The sequence below is a fragment of the Tenrec ecaudatus genome, unplaced genomic scaffold (genome assembly GCF_050624435.1).
Source record: "Tenrec ecaudatus isolate mTenEca1 unplaced genomic scaffold, mTenEca1.hap1 Scaffold_230, whole genome shotgun sequence".
NCBI lineage: Eukaryota > Metazoa > Chordata > Mammalia > Afrosoricida > Tenrecidae > Tenrec > Tenrec ecaudatus.
The window spans coordinates 386999-407647 of NW_027458508.1; the positions used below are offsets into that span (position 1 = coordinate 386999).

At 41.6% G+C, this 20649-nt stretch overlaps 1 protein-coding gene across 1 annotated transcript; it reads right to left on the reverse strand.

Annotated features, from left to right (window-relative positions):
* Positions 1–595: 595 nt before the first annotated feature.
* On the reverse strand, positions 596–20318 carry LOC142436353 (ninein-like protein; the record flags this gene model as incomplete). The annotated part of the gene is made up of 5 exons (XM_075540058.1): positions 596–622; positions 1117–1269; positions 2048–2220; positions 18336–18402; positions 20158–20318. Coding segments are annotated over 5 exons (581 nt in total), but the record flags the coding sequence as incomplete, so codon positions are not given.
* Positions 20319–20649: the final 331 nt, after the last annotated feature.

A 20649-nucleotide genomic window follows, 5' to 3' on the forward strand; every position in this document is an offset into this window, starting at 1 on the left:
CTGCCTGCCTAGGTCATTTCCCCAAGATTCCTCCTTACAAACTCACACCTCTGGCCAGAGAGCATCTGTTCAGGAAGGTGTGCATGGCACAAGAAGCGGTACGGCTCTATAGCCACTATCTTGATTCTTTAATGCCAACTATGCGCACATCCATCCCTAGTTCAGTGTCCACATTAGTCTATACTTCAGATGAATACAAAGGGAACATGGGGCTGCTTCTGCTTCAAGGAAGTCATATCTGCCAATTAACCCAATCAGTGACATATAAGGGCCATACTCTGATTTTTTTTAACCTTATATGGCCTGAAATCTCTCCTTAATGCTCTTGAATATCTTCTTCCTGCATTCTTGTTGATTTTAGAATGAAAAACTTATGCTCTCAGAAGTACCTACTCAGTGGTGAAGAATATCACACTGGTTTTACTCTGCCTCCCACACAACATGGGAGTCAGCCACATCCTTGTGCAGAAAGCAAGAATTCCTTAGAGCAGTCTGCTCTGTGGTGGGAGAAGGAATTTCTTCTGTTCGGAAAGTGCTAACCCAGCAGTCACTGAGCAATGCTATGATTTAAGGAAACTGCCTAAATCTGTTCTGTTTAAAGCAGCACGGAGATCTGGTACTTCTGCAAGACATAAAACCCAGGGATAGGAGGGAGGAATCCAGACTCAGGACCTAAATCAAAAGGGCTGCCCGAGGGAGATGTTGCAGAATGCTCTTTGACATTGCTCTCCTGCTGCATCATGGTATGAGGGAAAAGGGATTTCCCTACTGAAATGTTCTCTATCCCACAATTAAGAATGGCTGAAGCTGTCATGTCAGACACTACTTGGTCTTATAGAACAACACCTGGGAGGCAGGCATCACAATTGCCCCATTTTATAGATGAGGAGCATGAGGCTCAGAGATGAGCATGCCATCCAGGGACATACAGTTATGGAGGTCTGTGTGACCCCAGAATCTCAAACACATATCTCTGTTTCTTATCCCTCTTGAACCCCTGGACAACAGTCAGGTGACTCAGAGAGGACAGGTTTGTGAAAGATGCTGACGGTTATGGTTGCAGTCATCAGAAAGATAATACTTAATGTGGTTCATAATTTATTTGTCCTATTTTACCTGGTAATGAGTCCAAGGATCACTCAGTTTGATGGGAGTAGAAGATTTCGGAAGTGAATTGGGTCTATGACTGAACAGGCTAAGCTGGAATTCCTCAAGACTTACTCTGCCATCTCCATCTTGATCCAATTTGTTAAACAAATCTTCCATTTCCTAAACAAAAGCCATACACCTGGATCAGAACACATGTTTTGCTTGATGCAGAGGTTCCACAAACAGGCAGCTCAACCCAGATGTCACCATTGGGCCTCCTGCTTCTCCAAACTTTTGGATCAAGCATTCAACAAGGGCAGCTTGCTCATCTTCATCCACATTCAAAATTGTCTAGGTCCCAACTGGCTGTATTTCCAAAATATTTTTCCTTATCAGTCTCAAGGGAAATCTATACTACCATGTCTGTTTTAGTTCCATAATCAGTAGCTGAGTCATTCAAACTGCCTGAACTCCATAAATAACTTATTTCCTATCTGCTGTGGCTGGGAACTTGCAGTATGTTGGTGGAAGATGTACCCACAAAAACCAGCCTGGCTCCAGTGGGTCACAGGATAACAGCAGCTAGGCCAAGAGCGCTTTAATGAAGAGTGAGGACTGCAATATAACACTCCACCTCTATTCCCATCTGATGAGACTACAGACAGGTTCTAAAGAGGCCTTACTTGGCCGTAGTACAATCAGCCTGGCAGGCAGGGAACGGTGATCTTGAGTGACTGTGTCTAAGAGTGCCTGGCACAACTGCCCTACAGTGGTGAGAGTTTATCACAATGGGGGGGGGGTCTGAGATATATTCTTTGACAGGAGTTTTGAAGCCAGTCAAGAGTTTTAATGAGAAATTGATATGTCTGAATCATAGTCTAAAAGAGGGTGAGAGTTTTCAGACCAAACATTTCAAAGAAAAGTGGTTGAGACAGGTCAGTCTCAGGCTTTCTCTCACCTCTTTCTCAAGGTCTTGTAGCCCAATGGTTTGACAGACCAGAGTCAGCTCTTGCATACTGAGGAAACCACTGCTGCCAACGCCAAGCTCTTCCCAGATTATCTGGGCTTGGATCTCAGGGGTATGAAAGGAGGGGCTGCTGAGCTCCAGAGGGCTCCAGACTTGAAGTTGGCCTGAAATAAAGGGAAGATAGTTAAACGTGGTACCACTTGAAGAATTTAGGAGAAGTGTACCAACACCAGTAAGGTTTTCTAAATTAAGGAGGAACAACTGGATAGAGGGATGGATAGATACACGACAGGACATGATGGACATATATATATTAGGTAGAAAGACTCTAAACTTATTTTAGTTGTTGTTCAGTGCTACTGAGTCATTTCCAACTCATAGTGACCCTAAGTACAACACAACGAAACACTGCCTGGCCCTGTGCCATGCTCACAATTGTTCATATGTTCAAGGCCCTTGTTGCAGCCACTGTGTCAATTCATCTTTCCGAGGGCTTCCTCTTTTCATAGTTACTGGTCTCTCGTGATAACATTCACAGGGAAAGAAGATGAAGTCTTGGCATCCTTGCCTCTAATGAGCTTCCCTGCTCTACTTCTTCCAAGACAGATTTGTTTTTTGTAGTTTGTGGTACTTTCAATATCCTTTGCTAGCACCATAGCTCAAATGCATAAATTATTCTTCAGTCTTCCTTATTCAATATCCAATTTCCATGTGTACGCAAGGGAAGTGAAAAGGTTCATGAGGGAACTGAAATGATACAGTCAAAATGGTATCATGGCTTGGGTCAGGCACACATTAGTCCTCAAAGTAACATCCTTACTTTTTAACAGTTTAAAGAGATCTTGTGCATATTTATCTAATGTATCGCATCATTTAATCTCCTGACTGCTGCTTTCATGAGCACTGATTGCAGATCCAAGCAAGGCGAAATCCTTGATAACTTCAATCTCTACTCGATTTATCAAGTTACCTATTGGTCCAGTTGTGGGGATTTTGATCTATTTTATATTGGGATGTAATCTATACTAAAGGCTTTAATCCTCGATCTTCATCAGAAATTACTTCAAGTCCTCCTGATTTTCATCAAGTAAGATCATGTCATCTGCACATCACAAATTGTTATTATGTTTTTCTAATCATTGCCATTCTTCTTCATGAAATGCAGCTTTTCTGATGATGTGCTCAGCACACAGAGTGAAGAAGTGTGGTGAGAGGACACAGCCCTGATGCACACCTTTCCTGATTTTAAACTGAGTAGGATATCCTTGTTTGTACCCACAACTGTCTCATGGTCCATGCACAAGTTTTACATGAGCACAATGAAGTGGTCTGGAATTCCCATTCTTCTCATGGCTATCCAAACTGTTATGATTCACACATGAGATAGTTTAGCCTAGTGAATAAAACACAAGCAACCTCTGGTGTACTCTGCTTTCAGCCAAGATCCACTGACATCAGCAATGGTATCCCTTGTTCCACATCCTCATTTAAATCTGGCTTCAATGTCTATCAGGGTCACATATGGGTGATCTCTTTAAAAAGACACAGTACTTATGGGTGGTATTTATTAGTTTGGGGGCTAGTGTGTTATTTAGCTATAAAGAGACTTCAGGGTGAGTTTTGGTTCAAGGTTTAAAGATTATTTCATATCAATAATGTTAAGTCTTCCAGATCAGATCTATCTTTTATTGTTTTTATATAATAGGAATTTATGGTTTTATTATCAGGAGCCATCTACAATGGAACTAATTAGGTAATGGTAGCCATCTAGTTCTGGTCTCAGGTAAATGTGGATGTGATTTTTGGATTGGATTCTTCTTCGGGTCTTTAGTTTCCATCTTACTCTTTGGTTCACTTTAAGTAGAACTTTAAGTTGTACCTTAGGTGACCAGTCATAAGCTTTTGAAACTCCAGAAAAAATTCAACAAACTAAAAAGTAGAACATAACTTCATAAACTAAATTATACTGAATGAATGAGATGTCCCAAAAGACTATGGCTTTAATCCTTCAAATCTAAAATTTATTTATCATTCTATTGGGGGCTTTTACAACTCTTGCAACAATCCATACAACCATTAGTTCAAGCACATTTTAGCACATATGTTGTCTTCATCCTTTTGAAAACAGTTTCTTTCTACTTGAGCCCTCGGTATCAGATCCTCCTTTTTTTCCCCCCTCCCTCTTCCACCCTCCTATCCTCATAAACCCTTGACAAATGATAAATTATTGCTATTTTCATATCTTACACTGTCTGCTGTCTCCCTTCACTAATTTCTGTTGTTCCTCACCCTAGGGTGTGTGTGTGTGTGTGTGTGTGTGTGTGTGTGTGTGTGTTTACATTGATCATTTGGATCAGTTCCCCCTTTCTCCCTCTACTGTCCCCAACCCTCCTGGTATCGCTACTCTCATTATTGTTCTAGCCAGATTTGTAGGTAGAACTGGGGTCATGATAGTGGGGCTGGGGGAGGGAAGCATTAAAGAACTACAGGAATGTTGCATGTTTTATCAGTGCTATACTGCACCCTTGCTGGCTTGTTCCTTCCTTGTGAATCTATGGTGAGGGAATGTCCAATTGTCTACAGATGGGCTTTGGGTCTCCCATCCCTACCCCAGTGTTTGAATCAATATGATTGTTTGTTTGGGCCTTTCTGATGCTGGATACCTGATACTGTCTACATCTCATGATCACACAGGCTGGTGTGCTTCTTCCATGTGGACTTTTTTCGCTTCCCAGCTAGATGGCCGCTTTTTTATCTTCAAGTCTTTAAGACTCTAGGCACTAATATATTTTAATAGCTGGGCACCATCAGCTTTCTTCACCACATTAGCATATGCACCCATTTTGTCTTCAGCGATTGTTGTCGGGATGCTGAGCATCACAGAATGCCAGGTTATTAGAACAAAGTGTTCTTGCATTGAGGGAGGACTTGAGCCATGTTGAGTAATGTCCGTCTGCTACCTTATTATTTAACATATAAATATATGCACATAGATCTATGTCCCTATTGTTATATATAAATATATTTACACATGTACATGCCTGTATTTATGCATCTAAAATATCTTTTGCCTCAGTTATTTCCTCTATTTCCTTTTACTTTCCTCTTGTCCCACTATCATGTTTGACCTTCATTTGGCTTTCAGTAATTCTTCTTGACTACATTGCACTTGATCAACCCACCAGGCATTCTACAGCCTCCTTACCATCGATTTTAGATCATGTGTTATTCCCTTGTCCCTGAAAACCCCAAATCTTAATAATGAGTTATTGGGTTATATATAAGAAATATCCATACTTGTGTCTATGTGTTTTATTACACACATACAATCAAATACTTGCATTTATTTTAATTTTTAAAAATAATTTTACTGGGGGTTCGTACAACTCTTATCACAATCCATTGTGTCATGCATCCATTGTGTCATGCACATTTATACATTTGTTGCCATCATTATTCTCAAAGCATTTGCTTTCTACTTGAGCCCTTGGTGTCAGCTTATTTTGTCCCCTCCCTCCCCACCCATCCTCCCTCAAGAACTCTTCATAATTTATAAATTATTATTATTTTGTCATGTGTTACACTGTCCAATGTCTCTTCCACCCACTTTTCTGTTGTTCACTCCCCAGGGACGGGGTTATATGTACCTTGAGATCAGTTCCCCCTTTCTACCCTACCTTCCACTTACCCTCCTGGTATCACTACTCTCATTATTGGTCCTGTGGAGTTCATCTGTCCTAGATTCCCAGTGTTTCCAGTTTCTATCTGTACCAGTGTACATCCTCTGGTCTAGCTGGATTTGTACAAGGGATCATGATGGGGGTGGGGGAGGGAAGCCTAAAGAACTAGAGGAAAGTTGCATGTTTCATCATTGCTATACTGCACCCTGACTGACTCATCTCCTCCCTGTGGCCATTCTGTAAGGGGATGTTCAGTTGCCTACATATGGGCTTTGGGTCCTCCTCACTCCTCCTCCTCATTCACAATATGATATTTTGTTCTTTGATGCCTGATACCTGATCCTATTGACACCTCATGATCACATACATGCATTTATATAAACACCTAGCTCAGTAGGTAGACCAACATTGACTTAATACTTTAATGCCTTACTTGCTGTATTAAGATATGTTTTATTCTGGCAGACCTGAATGGCATTATCAGTGAATATTATTGCAAGTTTTGCCTGATAACCAACTCTACTTCTTTAAGTAAATAGCATCCAGTCAGGTAAGGATTTATTCTATAAAAATGAATAATCTAGATATTGAGATATAGTTAGCCTACCCTTATTTAATCTCCCTCTCTCACTAGTGTTCAAAAAATTAGTACCATAGCTTAATTAATGACACTATAAACAAAAGGTCCTATGATACATGGAGAAGATTGATATCATTTGCTACCATAAACTAACAAGGATATCTCTAAGGTGAGCCAGAGGCAAATTAAAAACATAGATCTGGGAATGGATTTGGGGCTCGCACTTAATTTTAGCTCCAGGCTAAGAACAATTATTTCTGATGACATGGCCCTACTCATTACTCACCTTCACAAATGAAACACAGAAGATACGGTTGCATAGCGAAGTGCAGGGAAGAAATTAGATAGTGCCAGGCTATCATCATCTGGTTCTTAAAGGGTTGTTTTCAAATAAGCAGCAATTTAAGTGATATGTCAACTAAGCCCACATGGAAGAAGCACACCAACATCTATGACCTAAGGATTATAAATTATATAATCCAGATATTAAGGATGGAATACTATCAGAGCTTATATTGTGAGATTCTGGTGTGTAGAAGGCAATGGATGACATCAGAAGGCCAAAATATATTTGCAGGATCTACATAGGAAATAAGCCTTTGGTGATTTCCTTCTGACCATAATTGAGAGATGAGAATAAGCTGGTTATCAGACAGAGAATATTGGAGAGATGACTGTTGTAGATTAAAATGATAAACCTGACCTGATTGGTTAAAACTTTGCCACTTGATACATTTGACCTTGATTTGGTTTTTAATATTTTCTGTGTTTTTTTTTAATATTGGGTTTTATATCTGTTGTATTTTGTCATTGTGGGTAGCCTTCTTGGCGCTTTTTATGTGTTTTTCAATGTTTTTTGGTATATGAAACACAGGATAAATGAAGCTAGAGAAACAACAATTAGAATAAGGGTTCCTGGGGGTGCAGTGGGGGAAGTGGTGGGTGGGGTGCATTAGTAGGGGGAACTGATATCAAGGAGGAAGAAAAGACTCTGAAGTGGATTTTGGTCACAATACCACAATGCTGTTTAATGAGATTGAACTATGAAATGGTATGATGTCTGTATTAGCTCCTAAGAGAAGATTGGGGAGGGGGGGAGATTAAAAAAAAAAAGCAACAACAGAGATTTCCGGCAAGATGACGATGGAGTAATACATACCAGAGGAACTCTGCAGATTTCAGCCCAGGAGAGTTGCTTAGAGGGAATTTCAACACTGCTGGAATGCAGGAGGAGCATCATAATGATAAGTAGGCTCAGACCCACATGGTTTTGAGGGGCTGGGGGCTTTTGGCTTACCTCAGTGGAGGACGGCTGGATTTGACCTTGGCCCTGCCACTGTCTCTGCTGGAGCCTGGGACCATTTGGAGCCTGTACAGCGGCTTGGTCTCAACACAGCCACAGTTTGCCACCACCCACCTCGGGGCAAGGACTGGACCCTTGCAGCTCCTCTCTGTGCCCCCTCAGTCTTGGAGGGCTGCACAGGGGCCTTTTCTCAACACAGCCACAGCTTGCTGCTGCCGCCTCAGAGCAGGGACTAAACCCTTGCAGCTCCACTGGCGGGGGATCGGGACTCAGCTACATTTGTTACTTTGTTTCCATGTCTTCACTATATCCTCCCCTCCCCTGCCCCCCACAGGCTCAGCGGGCTTGATTTTTTTCCCTCCTCTTTCTCTTTCTTGGTCTCTCCAGACCACTCCCCTTAGCCTAGGGCATGTATGCCTGGGCCACACCCAGCTAGGTGAACTCCACCCTGTGTAGCTAGGGAGGCTGGGAAAGGGCCTGCCAACCTCCACCAGGGGATACTCTGCTAAAACATCTAACAGGGGAATTCCTACATGTGTGCCTGGAGTCCTAAGGTAGCTCAGCCAACACTCCTCAACCTTTCAAGCTGTTGTAGGAACCTCTGCCCAACCTCAGCAACACCGAAGCAGGCAACCCACCAGCCTTCTGGGTCACTTCCCTGAGAGGGAAGCTATAGGAGGATAAAGTGGTAGGTTAATTCCATAGTGAAATAAGCTATAGGCAGTTCGAAGAAGTTCTCCTGCAAGTCTCCCAGAGAGAGCCAGTGCTATACAACTCACAGGAAAATGGCACCTGGCTCATCTAAACCAACACAAGGCAAACAGCCATCAGCCCAAACGACCTCAACGAAACAACGGGAAAAACAAAAGGCAATGCCTGAAGATGGCCTGAACATAATGACATGCATAGAGGAAGGAGACATTGAACAGTCACAGAAAGGAATTTTCAGAATGCTACTTGGATTCATAGAGGATATGGGGCAACAATACAGAAAAAGGATGAAATGATAGAAGAGGTAAAAGCCATAAATAAAAGAGAAATACAGGAACTTAGGGAGGAGATAACAAAAACCAGTAGCAGACTCACGTAACTCAAGAATCGACTGGAGGAATCAGAGAACTGCATCAGTGACTTGGAGGGCAGCCAGGCAGACTTTAACAAATGCAAACAAAAATCTAATAAGATCATCAGAGAAGTTGAAGAAAACTTAAGAGTGATGTCTGATGTTATGAAGCGGAACAACATGAGAACTATTGGCTTACCGGAGGAAGACAACAAAGAAGTCATATGCAACAATAGTGAGAGAATTCTTGGAGGAAAGCTTCCCCAGCTTAGTGAATGAGAACCAGGCAACCATTTAGGAGGCTGAAAGAACCCCAGCAAGACTGTATCACAAGAAGAAGTCACCAAGGCACAAAAGAATTAAATTATGCAATTTAGAGGAAAAGGAGAAAATCATGAGTGCGGCTAGGGAAAAACAAGCAAGCAATCACATACAAAGGTTCCCAAATAAGAATATGCTCAGACCTATCAGCAGAATCTATGAAGAAGAGGAGAGAGTGGAATAACATATTCCCAAAATTGAAGGAAAACAATGCAAACTCAAGAATACCTTACCCAGTCAAATTATCTATCAATATAGATGGAGAAGTAAGAGTCTTCCCAGACAAGGAAAAACTCAAAGAATACGTTAGAAGAAATCCAGCCTACAAAAGATCCTTGCAAACCCAGTATGGGCAGAAGAACAACACCCACCAAGCATAAATAAGAGCCCACCACATAGAACAACCTCACCCAGAGGGCAAAAAGAAAACAGACCTCAGATAGCACTGACTTAAATATGGAAAGACTTCAAAGGCTGCTGAGGTAATCTTTAAAAAAAAAGGCAAAAGAGGCATAGGGAAAAAGCTACGGTATACAAACATTCCTGGGGCAAGGACCACATAATATGGCAGGGACCAGACCAAACACAGGGGTACACATGGTACACAACTAAAACGGAGGTGGGGTAAGAAAAAAAATAATAATAAAGAAAAGGGTAGCGGGGGCACAGGACACTAACCCACCCAATGGGAGGGTACTATTTTTGTCTCCATAGGGAAAGAGGGACCAGATTTCAACCCGGTGCTCTAAGATGTGAATGCAACATGCCGGTGCGGAGTAGTGAATCAGTGGAGAGGTCTGGGGGGCTGGCCCCAACACCAACCAAATGGACACCTGCCCCTCCCCTCAGAAGAATTTATTTCAACGGACAGCACTGAATCTACAGCTCTGGAAAAGGGACATATCTGATCAGAGCATATGGGAGCATATGAAGGGGGAGGAGGAGAGAGTAGAGCACATCATGGACCACCAGGCCATGAGGTTGATATTCCCAATTAGAGCAGTCAGTCGACAGAGAGGATCACATGGCCAGCCCCACTATGAGACATGACGTCCCTCACTGACCCATATCTCTACAGAGGACAACACCAGAGACACAGTGTGGGTATTGCACCCAATCGGATCCCACCACATCGAGGCAAAATAATTAAGGGGTGTAACAGAACAGCAAGGGAATAGAGCGGCGAGGTCCCCAGTGAATGCTGAAGGTAGACTTTGGGGCCAGGGCATGATGCCCCAACAGACTGGACTGGAAAACACTTTTAAAGACCAACAAACAATCCTTGAACTAATTACAAGTTTTCTTTCTTGTTGTGTTTTGTTTTTTCTCATTAGTATGTTGTTATTTTGTTGTATATTGTTTCTTGGTTTTGCTCTGTCTTGTTTTTGTGCATGTTATTATCTCCACAGGTCTGTCTAAATAAGATAGGCTGGATGAACAATAGGAGAAAACAACGGGACCAATAGTTCCGTGGGACATGGGAGAGGGGGAGGTAAGGAAGTGGTGTTAACAAACCCAGGGACAAGGGAACAACAAGGGATCCAAATTGCTGGTGAGGAGGGTCTAGGAGGCCTGGTTGGGCATGATCACGGGTAATGTGACTAAGAGGAATTGCCGAAACACTGGTGGGGACTGAGCATGAGAGTGGGACAGGAGGGAAGTCAAAGGAAATAGAGGAAAGAGCTGGGAGGCAAAGGGTTTTCATAGAGGTCTAGATAAAGACATGTACATATGCAAATATATTTGTACATGAGATCTATGTGCATGTATTTATAGGTTTAGTATTAAGGTAGTAGAAGGACATTGGGACTCCACTCAAGTACTCCCTCAATGTAAGAATACTTTCTTCTTTTAAATTGGCATTTTATGATGCTCACCTTCCCGACACAACCGTTGAAGACAAAAAGGGTGAACAACCAAATGTGGTGAAGAAAGCTGATGGTGCCTGGCTATCAAAAAATATAGCATCTGGGGTCTAAAAGGTTTGAAGGTAAACAAGCGGCCATCTGGTTCAGAAGCAATAAAGCCCACATGGAAGAAGCACACCAGCCTGTGCGATTACAAAGTTTCAAGGGATCAGGTTTAAGGCATTATCAGAACAAAAATCTTACCATAGTGAATGAGCAGGGGAGTGCGGAGTGGAGACCCAAAGCCCATTTGTAGGTCACTGGACATACCCTTAAAGAAGGGTCTTGGGGAGGAGACGAAACAGTCAGGGTGCGATGTAGCAACGTGAAAAAATACAACTTTCCTCTAGTTCCTAAATGCTTCCTCCCCCCACCCCACTGTCAAGATCTGAATCCTACCTTGCAAGCCTGACTAGACCAGAGGAGGTACACTGGTACAGATGGGAACTGGAAACACAGGGAATCCAGGGCAGATGATCCCCTCAGGACCAGTGGTGTGAGTGGCGCTGCTGGGAGCATAGAGAGAGAGTGGGTTAGAAAGGGGGAACTGATTTCAAGGATCTACATGTGACCTCCTCCCTGGGGGACATACAACAGAAAAGTGGGGGTAGGGAGATGTGGGACAGACCAAGATATGAGAAAATAATAACTTATAAATTATCAAAGGTTCATGAGGGAGGGGGGAGGGGGGAGAGAGGGTTAAAAATGAGGACCTGATGCCAGGGGCTTGGGTGGAGAGCAAATGTTTTGAGAATGATGAGGGCATTGAATGTACAAATGTGCTTTACACAATTGATGTATGTATGGATTGTGATTGGAGTTGTATGAGCCCCTAATAAAATGATCTTTTAAAACAAATAAGTAAATAAATAAACAATCACTGACATTAAAAAAGAAAATAAATAAAAAACACATATAGATTACATTGCTAAATGTCATCAAGTCAGTTTTGACTCATAGTGACACTTTGTACAACATAAGGAAACACTGCCTGGTCCTGCACCACCCTAAAACTCATTTTACAGCCACTGTGTCAATTAATCTCAATGCGAGTCATCTTTTCTGTTTACCCTATACTTCACCAAGCACAAAAACCCTACTCTGGTGTAACTATAGGAAAAGAGCTCACAGGAAACTGGTGTTCCAGAGGAGAGAATCCAGATCTGGGTTCAGTATAGCAGTAAACACACACACACACACACACACACACACACACACACACAAACACACACCACAATTTTTGCTTCTCTGGAGAACCCGGTGTAAAACATTTGGTTCCAAGAGTGATTCTAGAGAAACAAAGTTGTACAGATCAATTTTCTCAATTGGTTCCCAAGTCTGATCAGGTTTGAAGGTACTAATAACTGCCCCCATGCGTATAAAGGGCACTGTGAAATCGTGGTGTGCGGTGTGCTGTAGTGGTTACGCATTGGGCTCACCTCAGTGTCAGCAGTTCAAAACCACCAGGAAGAGAAAGATGAAGCTTTCTACTCCCATAACTAGTCTCAGAAATCCACAGAGGGCAGTTCTACCCTGTCTGACAGTCACTACTCGATGCACGCAGTGTATCACCACCCGCACATCAGGAATTGGTGGAAATTGATGCTCTAAGTGATAGCATGTTTGATATTCTTCTGCAATTGTTTCGGGGTAAGCAGTATGGAGAAGCTGATTATTTATCCTACTTACAAAAGATAAATTGGTAGAAGGAAAGACATGAACTCAGGACTTCAGAGTCAAAGATCAAAAAATGCATAAAAGACTTCAAAGTTTACATTTATTCTTTAAAAAAAAGGTTTTCTTTTTGTGGTAACAGAGGTGATATTACTGAAAAAATAAACTCAAGAGTAATATCCTAAGAATGATGAATTATAGTGCCAACTCAATTCTCAACCTCAAATGCTGTTAAATTGAGAATATTGATTGGGAACAAAACGGACTCTTACGCCTTGGGATGGGGAGATACAGGCAGATAATTAAGAAGACGGGTGGATTGAGCCCCCAATTTCCATAATGTTACTTTAGCTAAGAGCAGATTGTTTCCATCTGAAGAGATTGCTCCATCTTAATTCATGATCAGTAAAAAAAACTATTATCCCTTCCCACCACATGAAAAGATTAACTCAATAGTGCATGCTGATATGAATCCTGGGCATTTACTGGAGCCTTGCTTGAGGAGATGCTTTAAAAGATACTGATAAATGTTTCCAGTTAATGAATTCACCACCCATTATTGCTTCTAGACCTAAGACTAGACTTATGTTCCAGCAAGCTCTAAAAGATGACATATACATGGTGACCCAGGCAGAGGTACACTATACTCCAAAAGAATTTCCAGAAACGTAGAGAATATAGATATAAGAATGGCTAATAATGGTGTGTAGAACATAAAGTTGGATCAGTCTTAGTTTACTGATATGGGCCCACTAAGTGCAGAATATAAATTTAATGTTTCAATCTAAGACACTTTTTGGTTGATTCAGTGAAGCTGATTCGTGGGTTGTATGATGGCATAAATAAATCATGCTCAATGACAAGTCCAGTCAAAGTATATTGTAGCAGAAGGTATCCACAAGATTAAGGAGTTGGGCATGCTATAATGGATTAATCAGGATGGGTCTACAGACGCACATGGAGTAGAACTCACACCTTTACTGCAAGAGGAGGGAGCCCAATTGTAAATGTAGTCCCAGCATCTCTGAAGATTGCTATTTTATGTAAGTCACATTTCACTGTGGAAATGGACTTATTGGAATAGTGACACCTAACTACACTTGGGCTGATTGGGTTGCAGGGAAGTAGGGGCCAAATGGCAGCACTTAATTGACAGAGACAGGTGGATGTGGCTACTGTAATGGACAGCTGAGTCAAAGTGGGAATCAGAACAGCTTGACTGTCATGGACTCATGGTATTGTCTACTCAGGCAGGAAGTCCTTGGGAGTGAAAAACATAGGAAACCTAATGAATATTTACTTGATCTGTCTAAGCAGAAAAAAAAATCTGGGTCAAGTGAACAGCAGTGAAACTCAAATGATTAGAAGAGTCATAATTGTTCAATCATTCCCTGAGGTGAGATAGTTTACAGACCCATAACCCATTAAAAAGAGCAGGGGCTATGTTTCCCTGTGGAAGGACCCCCACTATAATGACAAAATTTTCTGTTATTTTTTTGTCAGCCTTCCTCAAATGGATCATCAGCATTTTACAAGAGTGAGTGTTCACTGTGGGAAAAGAAATAATTAGATTTTTTTAGGGATTATTGGACACTGGCTCTAACTGAGACCAATTCTAGAAGGCCTAAAACATCACTGTGACCCACCATTTGGTGTGGGGGCACATGGAGGTCAATATTGTAACGGAGTCTCTTACTTCAAGTTCATCTTCAGGTGGGCTGGTGGCTCTCCAAACCCACCCTGTAGCAAATGAACCAGTTCCAGAATCCATTTTGTGTAAGTCAGATTTACATAACTGGAATACTCAGCAGCTAGCAGAACATCCACATTGGGTCCCTGAGGTGGGGAATAAGGCTAAAATGGTAGGAAAAACCAAATGCCAAGAAGACGCCATTTAAACTGTCTAGGAAAATGGTAAGCTAAAAACAATATTGTATCTTCCCCCACACTTTCACCACTTACTCATCTCTCTCCCCTTTCCTTCATTTCACCATATTTTCCACCTTCTATTAGACCTCTCCCACATCACTAGACAAAGCCAACTAAGTGTTCATATCACTGGCACTACTACTAGGATTCTGAGGAAACAGCAATCAACCACAGAAAACCCAAAACATCAAGAAAAACAAATGTAAACAAATGGAAATTGCCCAGATCCAATAGAGAATTCTGAAAAAGAGGCCCTGGAACTATAAGAAACAGGATTCCGAAGAATGATTTAGACATGTAGGGAATACTCAGGAAAACAATAGAAGAAATCTTAAATCAAAGGGAATCTAAGAATATAAACAATGAGATAACAGAATTAGGCAACACAGTAAATGACTTGAGGAATAGATTTTCCTTCTGAAAAGGAAAATCAAATCAGTGAGCTCAAAGACGATCACTCTGACTATAACTGACAAGAAAAACCACCACCAAAAAACAACAAAAGAATCAAGAGAAATAATCTATGTCTCATTAAAAACCCTGAAAAGGAAGTAACAAAAATACATACAAAGAAAATAGTTTTGACAAACTATAAAAGAAAATTTGACCAACAACACAGGAGTACATAATTATTCAAAAAGTTAAGAAAACCAAAATGAGATAGAAGCTAAAAGAAAACCACCATGAAATATCAGAGCCAAATTCTCCAATTTGAAAAAAAAGGATAGAATCCTGAGGGCAGTTACAGAAAAAAGATGGGAGGTGGGGTCAGGGGAATGTATGTCTTGAAGAAGGCGACTACATTTCTATCAATGGTTAAACTGGCTGGAGAAAAACAATGAACAATACTCGTAAAGAATCCAATGGGAGAAAATGCCCGGTATTATGTTCCTACTTGGTTTCTATTCATCTAGTTTCCATCCAGACCTTGGTGAACCAGGCTATGCGCTGTAGACTACTGGGACCTTGAACTGTGTTTTCAAGGCACACATCTGTCCTACTGCTCGAACTGTTCACACTCACCTGTAGCCGTTTTAAGGAACAGACAGACTTTCTTGGACTTAATATTTATATGACTTAGTGTGAGAAGAAGCAGATGACTGCTATCCCAAGGTTATGGAATTGGTGGTCTTTGGACTGTGGTTCAGCTCTCTTGCTCTCAGGGTGCTCTATTAATGATGCCCATTCAATGTGGCCCGGGATTACCATATATTTACTACTTAATGCCCTTCTTTTTTCTTATGAAATGTATTCATCTGATAGGGATGATTCTGCTTCTGTGAATTACTGCAAATTTTGTCTTATCACTGATCCCACTGCTTGTTTATAAATAGTGTCTTGTTATGTACATGTCATTAATTCATATTTTACAGTCTGAAGCCTATCTATACTTAAATAATTTTTCTTCAGCATTTTAAAATGCTATATAATTGGCTAAATAAAAGACATTACCTTATGCCCTAGGGGGATGATTTATAAAGTTCTCTATCATAAAATCATAATAATCTCTGAAGTTAACCAGAGACATATAAACTATAGATATATGAATGGATTTGGGGTTCGCACTTAATTGTAGCCCAATGCATCCTAGCCTGGCCCCGCTCAATGCTTGCCCTCATGAAGAGGTCACTGCTAATATGAGGGCTGTAACAGCATGTGATAAAAAAACCAGTTGGTGCCCGACTATCAGACAGAATAGTGGCTGAGGTTTTAAAAGCTCGTCTTCAAACAGGTAGCTATGTGAGTGAAGCATCAACTAAGCCCACATGAGGAAACACACCTGCCTTTATAATCCAAGGATTGTAAATAACATCCAAATCTCAGGAGAAAATAGTATCAGAGCTTGAATTCTGGACATGTGGTTTACAGAAGGCTATGGAAGACAGTGAAAGCCAAAAATCCAATTGCAGGGTCGCTTGGATGGATTAAGCCTCTGGGGAATCTTCTTGGACCAAAGTCCTGGGATATTAAGAGCCTTGTTAGAGACAGAACACTGCAAAGTTGATTAAGTCCGTTGTACTTAGGTTACATTTTAATATCTTGCTATTTGATCTCCCTTTTGACTCATTTTAAAGTTGTTTCAGTTTTTAATATTTTGCTTTTTTTCCTATGAAGTTTTTCTCTGTGTTCTAATCATTGTTTTCCAGTTTGTCTTTTCAATGATTTTCTGTATGTAAAGTCCAGGCTATGTAGATTCACAGAGGTAGTAACCGGCTTGATAATTGTGTAGAGCATGGTAGGAGTGATTGGTGGCAAATTAGGAAGTAACAACGAGTTCATGAGAAAATGCGCTGAAATTCATTGTGGTGATAACTGCAGAAACGTTCTTAATAGGATAGAACAATTGAATTGTATGATAGGTGAAATATGAGGGAGTACCCCCCCACCACCAACCCCAGACCAGAATTGCGCTGGGCAGAGTGGAGCTTTCATAGTACCCATGTTTCCTGCTAAGTATGCATCGAGCAACTTGCTCTGAGTTAGTGCACCCTGTGGCACTGGGAAGGTTTTCTCTGGTCACGGTGAATTTTTTCATAAAAGCAGTTTTGCTTGAAACCTTGCTTTTTGAGATGGCCAATTTAAGAAAACAGTGTGCAGTGGTGAAATTTTGTTTCCTACTCAAGGAAAAACACTGCAGAAACTGTTGTGATGTTGAAAACAGCTTACAAGGGCAGTGCTATGGGAAAAAACTCAAGTGTTTTTCTCATTTCAAAAAAGGTAAAATATTGATTGATGACAAACCTCATTCTGGATGTTTGTCAACTTCCTGAATGAACGAAAACGTCAACTCATCATGCATTTGGAGTTTGCTCCACCAGGCAAGACTGTTAATCAAGCTTTCTATTTAGAGGATCCGAAAAGATTGCATAATAGTGTGTGATGAAAATGGTCTGATTTGTGGCAGACAGGGGACTGGTTCTGCCACCACGACAATGCCCCTGCTCACACAGCCATCTCAGTGTGCCAGTTTTTGGTAAAAACCAGCATGCCTCTTTTGCCCCACACACCTTATTCACCTGACCTCACTTTATGTGACTTCTTTTTGTTTCTTTGAATGAAGAGGGAAATGAAAGAACAGAGATTTGAAGACAAAAGCAGAGATGAAGAAAAAAATTGGAGAGGTACTGTCAGCCTTCCAAACAGATGAGTTTGAAAAATGTTTCCAAGAATGGAATCACAGGTGTGACAAATGTATGAAGTGTAATGGAGAGTACTTTGACGGTGACATGGTTGTTTTGTAAAAAAATTTAAATACATAACTTTGAAAAAAATCCATTTTTGGTAACTCCTTGTATCTTCCAATAAAACTATTTTAAAATAATAAATATGTAAATGGGGTTAGCCCAGATTCAGTTGTACACAGGTTAAGACTTGAGTCAGTGGTCTCCTGTATTGCTTGCTGTCCTTGGGAGTTATCAGTAGCTTGTCACCTGACTTACCAAGCTTGGACTTATTCGTCTCTTTAGCCACAGGCTTGATCTGCCAACCTTGAATTCATTTCCCTCTGTAGCCATAGACCTTTGTCTTTCAGCTCCTTTTGGGCCCATCAACTCCCAAAGCTATGACAGTCATGATAACCCTGCACCCTAACATCAGCATCATGGGCCTAGAACTTGCTCAACTTGGAATTTGCCTTCTTCTACATCTGTGTGAGCTATTTTCTTGATGAAACGCTCTCTATATAAGTATATCCGGAGAACAGGCTGTCCAGGGAGATTACCCACACTGCACTCTCCAGGAAACTATTCTTGTCACAGCAACACTGCTGACAATCCAGGTCCTGGATCTTTCAAAGTACCAAGCATGAGGTCATGGTTTTACCTTGTGCCTCAAATAACTCATTCTGAGGCTCTTTGGCACCATCAGGTTCTTCATCTGACTTGAAACTCTGTGGAAAAATGGAAAGGATACATAAATCCCTTGGAGAATATCAAAAGCAGTTGCAGAACACCAAACAAACATGTAGCACTGGAAAGCTCTTTTGTGTAACTGAAGTGGACATGCTATCTGTACACCAGCAGCACGTGGATCATAAATTCCTTATTGAAAGTGAGAATGCCAGAAGTGGCAATAGGGAGCATGTCGTACTTTGTGAAATCATACTTGGTGTTCCTACCCCCTAAGTCATCAGCACTTTAAGTGGGCACATGCAGTCAACTGTCTTGGTTACCTTACACCAAGAGAAAAGACGAGGACACCCAGAAGCATCTGATTCTGTCAAAATCTTATGGTGTATGTAGTGACCAAATGAATACCCACATATGGAATCGGTGGAGTCCTGGTGACATAGTGCTTGAGCACAAGGCTACTAACTGGAAGTCAGTTGGTTTGAACGCACCAGCCTTGGAGACCCTTTGAAGCTGTTCTACTAAGGACGATGGGGTTGCTAAGAACCCAAGTAGGTTAAATGGTAGTGGGTTTGGGTTTGGGTTGGACCAAGACTCAGCATTCTAAGCAGGAGCAATCTTGAGGACTGAAAGCTGAGAGCAGACAACAGGAAGAGTCTACGGAAGCGATGAAAGAAAGAAGCATCGTGCTACCGATGGAGTCCAGCATGCGACAAAGGGACAAGGTAGCGCCTTCAGCTCACACCCTGTCCACTGTCTCTCTGGGGTAACTGAGGTCTACAGTGCTTAGGTGTCTTGTCTACCAGAGGTCTAGGGCCGACCCTCCAATGCTCTCACACCCTTGAATTTAAATGACAAGTCAGAGCAACACCAGTAAATTCAGTCCCACTTCCCTAATGCCTTCCACTCACTGAAAAACTAAAAATACCCTTTCCATACCCAGTTTTGAGTACCAAAAAGGCCTCAAAAATCAGAAGAGCCCCGATGAAGACAGAGTCTCATTAGCCCAGGAAATGATAATTCAACCCACACCATACTTCAGATCCAAATGTAAAGAGAACAGAAAGCAAATGTCCTGGGTTTATGGTGTAGCCCAACATAGCACATGCATCCATGAAAGAAAATTTAGGATTTAAACATGTGCTTATTTGTTTCCCCCTGCCTTACAAATGTTTAAGATTAAAATCAATTCAGGACTCCAAGTTACCTTACTAAAGATAGGTTCTTGATATGGTCTCATCTTTCAATCTGACAGCACATAAAGGAGGAACCAGTAACATTCTGGAATCCTTGAATACAGATCTAACAAGTATGTGATTTACTTAGGACATGTGATGCATCATCATGAATATGCTTCTTGACATGGAGTACAGTGAGGACCTGGCCCTTAGCAGGTGTCTGGGATTCACTCCAGGTACTTGAAGTGAGTAACTTAATGAACTGGGAGAAGGGAGCTGAAGCTAGCCCCCAAAGCGGCAGGGGAGTAGTAAGTATTTCCTGTCTTACAGTTTCGAAGCACTACAGTACTAGCGTCAGAAAGAGTGAGAAACAAATGAAAACATTTCTGCTGTTGCAATGTCTGAAGGAGAGCACTCTTTGTCCAGGGTCACATGGAGACAACTAGACCCAGATCTTATTTAAAATGAGATCTTATTCCCCAATGGTAACCCTAGCACCTGTCTACTTAAAATTCCAGGGAATGAGACTCTCTCTGCTTACATTCTCTCACAACCATGTGAACTAAGATATTTACCTGATATTAGGCACTCAAGTTGGAGAAGGAAATTCTGACCCACCTCCACACTTTGCAGAGATGTTGCTCGGTGGAGCTGGCTGCTCAGGCTGCTCTGTCCTTGCTTATCTGCTGCATGCCTGACTTCAGTCTCCAGTGAGCACAACTCAGGCTGGGTCCGACGACCATACCACTTAGGACCACTCACATGCTTCGGTAGGACAGCTTGTGAGAGAGAGAGAAAGGAAGAGGGAAATTTGGTGAGGAGCCCTTTAAATGAGCTCTCTGAGATTTGAATGTGTCTACGTTATCATGGATGAACATTTTTACCCAACAGAAAGCATTAAAAAGAACACAAGAAGCTGCTTCTCTGTTAGGTGTGAATTGGGTCTGAAGGCTAGTAATAGTGGCTCAACTTTATGCACTGCTTGAAGTTTTCAGAGTCTGTTTTTGCTTTTGTTTATGCAATAAAAGGCTGAGGGGGGAAAAAAACACCCCCAAACCCTCTAAACCTGAAGCCCTAACTTTTTATGCAAACAGTAGGTTCTCCAGTAGT